General features: G+C 42.7%; 1 protein-coding gene across 1 annotated transcript; it reads right to left on the bottom strand.

Moving 5' to 3' along the window:
• Nucleotides 1-581: 581 nt before the first annotated feature.
• On the bottom strand, nucleotides 582-1,184 carry LOC121866079 (adhesive plaque matrix protein-like). The gene has a single exon (XM_042365673.1). It carries the CDS (start codon nucleotides 1,182-1,184, stop codon nucleotides 582-584), a length of 603 nt encoding a protein of 200 aa, XP_042221607.1.
• Nucleotides 1,185-8,723: the final 7,539 nt, after the last annotated feature.

Consider the following 8,723-nt stretch of genomic DNA (forward strand, 5'->3'; position numbering starts at 1 on the left):
TTATTATTAACCACACTGATGTTAACCCAAGCTATTTTAACTTGACCTGATCTGATCTGACCTGACCTGATCCTGACCTAACCTAACCTAACCACCCTGACACTAACCCAACTTCAAGGCTACTTTAACTTTAACCTAACCTACCATAACAACCTATTCTAAGTTATCTTAACCCCAGGTAACGTCAGGCTGGTTAATCTTTAGGTTAAATAGAGTGATAATCTTCGGTGATGCCAAACTACTAACAAAGGCTGTTAAGAGTTAATGAGGCTCAGGTGGAGGTAAGTATGGTCAACTATAACAGGGTAGTAAATTAACCAGGTGTGGTATAGCACTATCTGGGCCACGTTCATAAGACCCATCACACCAGAAACAATACCACGAATACCGACCATAGAGATCAAAACCATATTATAGCACTATCTTGGCTTCTTCACTCACAAGGTACAACCCACAATCACAAAAACCGAGGAACTTCAACCATCTGAGTAAAGACACCAGGCGTATTATAGCACTATCTGGGACTATGATCATAAGGTTCAATAGCTTATACGTTTACACCAGGAATACCGACCATAATATTAACTCATGTACTGTATGTATTTTGTGTTGGTATCAGCAGAAGTTTCTGGAATCATTTTCTCTGTCATTAGAGATTGGACGGGTAGGCGGTGCGGGTAGACGGTGAGGCGGCGTGCGGTAGACGGTGAGGCGGCGTGCGGGTAGACGGTGAGCGGGTAGACGGTGAGGCGGCGTGCGGCGGGTAGACGGTAGGGCAGTGCGGTAGACGGTAGGGCGGTGTGCGGGTAGACGGTAGGGCGGTGTGCGGGTAGACGGTAGGGCGGTGTGTGGGTAGACGGTAGGGCGGTGTGCGGTAGACGGTAGGGCGGTGTGGGTAGACGGTAGGCGGTGTGGCGGGTAGACGGTAGGGCGGTGTGCGGGTGACGGTAGGGCGGTGTGCGGGTAGACGGTAGGGCGGTGTGTGGGTAGACGGTAGGGTTGGGTGGGTAGACGGTAGGGCGGTGCGGGTAGACGGTAGGGGGTGTGCGGGCATACGGGTAGACGGTAGGGCGGTATACGGGTAGAGAGTAGGGCGGTGTGTAGATGGGGCGGTATACGGCAGACGGCAGGGCGGTGTACGGGTAGACGGGCGATGTACGGTAGACGGTAGAGTGGTCAGCCATCGATTAAACTCTCACTACAACAAAGATGGCGCCACATTTATGCCATGAAAACAAAAAATCACCCAAACTTTATTTTACGATCTTGAAATTCTATTGAAGTTCATTTTTGTTTAGTTATGGCTCGCATGATGTGGCAGTCAAGTCTCCTGTTACCGTAAATAACCACAAACCTAACCTAACCAATTCTAACCAAGCCAAACCAAAACCAATTTTAACCTAACCAAACCAATTCTAACCTCACCTAACCAAACCAATTCTAACCTAACCTAACCAAACCAATTCTAACCTAACCAAACCAATTCTAACCTGACCAATCAATTCTAACCTAACCAACCAATTCTAACCTAACCAACCAATTCTAACCTAACCAACCAATTCTAACCTAACCAACCAATTCTAACCTAACCAACCAATTCTAACCTAACCAATACTAACCTAACCAAACCAATTCTAACCTAACCAACCAATTCTAACCTAATCTAACCATCTAACCTAAACCTAACCAAACCAATTCTAACCTAACCAACCAATTCTAACCTAACCAACCAATTTAACCTAACCAACCAATTCTAACCTAACCTAACCAATACTAACCCAACCTAACCAAACCAATTCTAACCTAACCAATTCTAACCTAACCATTCTAACCTAACCAAACCAATTCTAACCTAACCTAACCAACCAATTCTAATCTAACCTAACCAATTCTAACCTAGCCTAACCAAACCAATTCTAACCTAACTACAAAATATCCTCATGAAACACCATAACAACACCTCGACCTGTAATGACATAATATAGTAGTTGAAGGCCAGGAAATAAACTCAATCAAACCTGTACTGTACGTGTATCAAACTCACCCCATCGAAGCAGTATATCTAAACGACCCACAGTAGTTTAGAGGTCGATAAACACACACACACACACACACACACACACACACACACACACACAATAAGCGAGAATCAACATTACTGAGGCATAATGTTCCCTGGACAGTAGACACATCAATACCCCATCACTCAAAGGCTTCATAATTATGGTGTAAGGTGGGAGACAGGGATAGCGGGCCGAGCTCTCCACCGGCACACTGCCAACCTAAACACAAGCGACCACAACAACACTGTCCGGGTCAATGTCTTCTTGCTGTCCCACCTAACCCAACCCTTCCAACCCCACCCCACCTAACCTCACCTCACCCCACCCCACCCAACCTAACCTCACCACACCCCACCCAACCTAACCCCACCCCACCCCACCTAACCTAATCTAACCCAACCTAACCCCACCCCACCTAATCTAACCTAACCCCACCCCACCTAACCTAACCTCACCCCACCTAACCTAACTCACCCCACCTAACCTAACCTCCTAACCCCACCCCACTCCAACCTAACCCAACTGGACCCGAACAGAATATCTTCATCTGGAGCAAGAAATAAATAGCTAGTCGATAAAGAGTACAACCCAAGTACTGATCACATTAGAAAAATAAATAAATAAATAAAATTACGACGGATAAAAATAATTAAGTTTTATCTATTCACCTTTTATAAATGATAATAAAACACTACTACGGCAAATAATAATGATACCACCATTAACTATGAATCAATAATACTTAATCTAATGATAGTGAAACAATTTAGTTTAATGAATATTTATTTGATAGTGAAGGACAATGGGCGGTGTTGTGAAGGATGTTGGAAGGATGTGTTTGGTCAACACACACACACACACACACGACGACACACACACGCACTATTATGTTGCAGCTCTCAGGTTTATGCGTCTCTTGGGATACCTAATGACTTGTCCAGTATTTAGCCAAGCCAATGGTAGAAGATCTGGCAACTGGGTGTGTGTGTGTGTGTGTGTTCTAACCACTCCACATATATATTTCAAAACACTACTGAATAAAAGTTGAATGAAACTTTACATATTCACCTAAACAAGAGCACGAGTTAGGAGTGTTCCGTGGAGAGGTCAAGTCAGGTCAAGGTCATGACACAGTTAACAACAGTTCCAGCCTCACTCACTTCCAACAAAAGTCAACAATATAACAAGAGTGAATACAATAAATGTCTTCTAATTTAAAAAACCCCAACAACCTGGTATAAGAAATGTTGGCCTGTACTGTACGTGTGTCTGAGGACATTTAACATATCTTAAAACTAATGGACCTTAGACATTTAAGTATTATAAACAACATTCAACTTAGTACAAATATTCTACCCAACATTAACATCAACCAAGTTATATATATATATATATATATATATATATATATATATATATATATATATATATATATATATATATATATATATATATATATATATATATATATATATATACTCAATACTATAATATACCGCCTATTTTTTTTGTATTACGTATATCTACTTTTAGATATCTACTGCATGTAATATGAACTTACTATAAATTATAATTTTGAGCTGTTATCTGCGTCGCCTATCAGTATGTTCTAATCTTTACCGGACGCCTTATTACATACACCTGCTGTCAATATTTATCTTTATATCTAAGTAAAAAATTTTATTTATCTTATCTGTCCCTCTATTAACACCAGCAGTACAGTGTGTTGGCACAGGGTGGTCTAATGCGTCTAGTGTGGCAGCGTTATGTCAGCGTGGAGGACCACCACACGAGGTGTCAGTACTTTCTAGTTAGCCCGACTGCAAACCGAGGCAGACAAGCGCCAATGTGGAAAACGCTGCCGCCCCTCCGCACTAGATGTAGCCCTCCACATGTGCAACATCTGTGAACGACTCTGCCGGTCCCACATCGGCTCTTTAGTCACCCCAAACTCATCAACCTAGGTGACAATCCTTATAACTCATATCATTGTATCATAGCTGGTGGTCGTCACACTCGATTACGAGTGACAGCATAGTAGTAGTGTGTGACCCTCACCTAGACTATAACACAGGAAAGCTGAATTGTACTGTCCAAATTATCTTAGTTCTTATCTAGTCTTATCAGTCCGGCTATTGTTACCTGTCTGGGCGGGCGGGCGGGGAAGGACAGTTTCACTTGCCAATGTTGACGATGATGGTGGTGATGATGGTGGTGGTGGTGGTGGTGGTGGTGGTGGTGGTGGTGGCGGCGGCGGCGGCAACGACGATGATGATGGATAATGATGAAATGATAAATAAGACAACCGGTACACCTTTCACTTTTGGTACAACTTCTAAACTAACACTCTTTATAAACGACAACATCTAATAAGGGTCAAGTAATCATTTACCTATGATCCACCATAAAATACTTCAGCAATATAATCTTCACCTTGACCTATTATTCTCAGTCATAGGTCATTTGTCATCAATAACCGACTTCTAACCTTTAACCCTGACCAGAAACATGACCACTACTCTCTTATCCATCTCTTAACTTTCATAATAAGAGCTTAAATACCTACGATGATTCAAATAACCTAGTCAAATTTAACCCAACCACCTAGGTTGAGTTAATGTGTTTAATTATTAAGTAAAATTATGTCGGTGCTTAATCTTCACGTGATCTCATTCTAACATCAACATGGCGTAATGAGCAAAGGACACACTGAGTTTGCTAGTCCCCAGATTCGAATCCCGGAAGACGAATGACCTTGTCCTCAAACCCAAAAAAAGACGTGGAGCGATACCTGGTGGCTATGGTACAGCGCCTCTCCTTTATACTAACAGGATCCGGGTTCGAGTCTCACCAGGATGAGAGGAGGTTAGTTTTTTTTACTTCTAATATTATAACGATATGAAATTCAGTTAGTGTAGGTTAGTTGTTGGTTTAGATTCGTTTAAACCATCATCCTAGTAATACCTAAACCATCATCCTCAGTAATACCTAAACCATCATCCTCAGTAATACCTTAAACCATCATCCCTTAAATACCCAAAACCATCATCCTCAGTAACACCTTAAACCATCATCCTCAGTAACACCTTAAACCATCATCCTCAGTAACACCTTAAACCATCATCCTCAGTAATACCTAAACCATCATTCTCAGTAATACCTTAAACCATCATCCTCAGTAATACTAAAACCATCATCCTCAGTAATATAAACCATCATCCTCAGTAACACCTAAACCATCATCCTCAATACCAAACCATCACCTGCAATACCTTAAACCATCATCCTCAGTAATACCTTAAACCATCACTTCTGTAATACCTAAACCATCACCTCAGTAATACCTTAAACCATCACCTCAGTAATACCTCAAACCATCACCCCAGTAATACCTTTAACCATCATCCTCAGTAATACCTTTAACCATCATCCCTCAGTAATACCTAAACCATCATCCCAAAATACCTTAAACCATCATCCTCAGTAATACTCTAAACCATCATCCTCAGTAATACCTAAACCATCATCCTCAGTAACACCTTAAACCATCATCCTCAGTAATACCTAAACCATCCTCAGTAATACCTTAAACCATCATCCTCAGTAATACCTTAAAACCATCATCCTCAGTAATACCTTAAACCATCACCCTCAGTAATACCTTAAACCATCATCCTCAGTACCTAAACCATCACCTCAGTATACCTTAAACCATCACCCCAGTAATACTCCAAACCATCACCCTCAGTAATACCTTAAACCATCATCCTCAGTAATACCTTAAACCATCATCCTCAGTAATACTAAACCATCATCCTCAGTAATACCTTAAACCATCATCCTCAGTAATACCTTAAACCATCATCCTCAGTAATACCTAAACCATCATCCTCAGTAATACCTTAAACCATCATCCTCAGTAACACCTTAAACCATCATCCTCAGTAATACCTTAAACCATCATCCTCAGTAACACCTAAACCATCATCCCAGTAATACAAAACCATCATCCTCAGTAATACCTTAAACCATCATCCTCAGTAATACCTTAAACCATCACCCCAGTAATACCTTAAACCATCATCCTCAGTAATACCTAAACCATCATCCTCAGTTATACCTTAAACCATCATCCTCAGTAATACCTTAAACCATCATCCTAATACCTTAAACCATCATCCTCAGTAATACCTTAAACCATCATCCTCAGTAATACCTTAAACCATCATCCTCAGTAACACCTTAAACCATCACCTCAGTAATACCTTAAACCATCACCCCAGTAATACCTTAAACCATCATCCTCAGTAATACCTTAAACCATCATCCTCAGTATACTTAAACCATCATCTCAGTAATACCTTAAACCATCATCCTCAGTAATACCTTAAACCATCATCCTCAGTAATACCTAAACCATCATCCTCAGTAATACCTTAAACCATCATCCTCAGTAACTTAAACCATAAACCATCACCTCAAGTAATACCTTAAACCATCATCCTCAGTAATACCTTAAACCATCATCCTCAGTAATACCTAAACCATCATCTCAGTAATACCTTAAACCATCATCCTCAGTAATACCTTAAACCATCATCCTCAGTTATACCTTAAACCATCATCCTCAGTAATACCTAAACCATCATCCTCAGTAATACCTAACCATCATCCTCAGTAATACCTTAAACCATCATCCAGTAATACCTTAAACCATCATCCTCAGTAATACCTTAAACCATCATCCTCAGTAATACCTTAAACCATCACCCCCAGTAATACCTTAACCATCATCCTCAGTAATACCTTAAACCATCATCCTCAGTAATACCTTAAACCATCATCCTCAGTAATACCTTAAACCATCACCCTCAGTAATACCTTAAACCATCATCCCCAGTAATACCTAAACCATCACCCTCAGTAATACCTAAACCATCATCCTCAGTTATACCAAACCATCATCCTGTAATACCTTAAACCATCATCCCTTAAACCATCATCCCCAGTAATACCTTAAACCATCATCCTCAGTAATACCTAAACCATCATCCTCAGTAATACCTTAAACCATCATCCTCAGTAATACCTTAAACCATCATCCTCAGTAATACCTAAACCATCATCCCATAGTAATACCTTAAACCATCCCTCAGTAATACCTTAAACCATCATCCTCAGTAATACCTTAAACCATCATCCTCAGTAATACCTTAAACCATCATCGAACTTAAACCATCATCCTCAGTAATACCTTAAACCATCATCCTCAGTAATACCTTAAACCATCATCCTCAGTTATACCTTAAACCATCATCCTCAGTATACCTTAAACCATCATCCTCAGTAATACCTTAAACCATCATCCTCAGTAATACCTAAACCATCATCCTCAGTAATACCTTAAACCATCATCCTCAGTAATACCTTAAACCATCATCCTCAGTAACACCTTAAACCATCATCCTCAGTAATACCTTAAACCATCCTCAGTAATACCTTAAACCATCACCCAGTAATACCTAAACCATCATCCTCAGTAATACCTTAAACCATCATCCTCAGTAATACCTTAAACATCACCCCAAGAGTTATACCTTAAAATCATCGTTATGGCATTCTAAAGAGTGCCAGAAGACGCCACGCCACCACGCCACACCACCACGCCACACCACCACGCCACGCCACCACGCCACAAAGCCACGCCACACCACGCCACGCCACGTTCTAGAGGCCTGTAGCTCAGGGCGTCAGGATGTGGAAGGATACGACTAGTCATGTTTTTCTCGTCCAGGAGAGATAGGACCGTCAGTGTTACCAACAGGACTGTCCGGTGTGACTGATGGCAAGCCCTGGCTACCCTGTGTTACCAGGCCTCTGACAGTACACCCAGGGCTACACACCATCACACACCAAGGGCTACACACCTTCAGACACCCTGGCACACCCCACACACCAGGCTACACACCTTCACACACCAGCACACACACCCAGGGCTACACACCTTCACACACCAGGGCTACACACCAGGGCTACACCTTCACACACCCAGGGCTACACACCTTCACACCCAGGGCTACACCTTCACACACCAGGGCTAAACACCTCACACCTAGGGCTACACACCTTCACACACCAGGGCCACACACCTCACACACCAGGGACACACACCTCACACCCAGGGCCACACACCTTCACACACACCCAGGGCTAAACACCTTCACACACCCAGGGCTAAACACCTTCACACACCCAGGCTAAACACCTTCACACACCCAGGGCTAAACACCTTCACACACCCAGGGCTACACACCACACACCCAGGGCTAAACACTCACACACCCAGGGCTACACACCTTCACACACCCAGGGCTAAACACCTTCACACACCCAGGGCAACACCCACACACCCAGGCTACACACCTTCACACGCCCAGGGCTACACACCTTCACACACACCCAGGGCTACACGTCACACACCCAGGGCTACACACCTTCACACACCCAGGGCCACACACCTTCACACACCCAGGGCTACACTCACACACCCAGGGCTAAACACCACACACCCAGGGCCACACACCCACACACACCCAGGGCTACACACCTCCACACACCCAGGGCCACACACACCTCCACACACCCAGGGCTACACACCCT

This window comes from Homarus americanus, unplaced genomic scaffold (genome assembly GCF_018991925.1).
Source record: "Homarus americanus isolate GMGI-L3 unplaced genomic scaffold, GMGI_Hamer_2.0 scaffold6205, whole genome shotgun sequence".
Lineage (NCBI taxonomy): Eukaryota > Metazoa > Arthropoda > Malacostraca > Decapoda > Nephropidae > Homarus > Homarus americanus.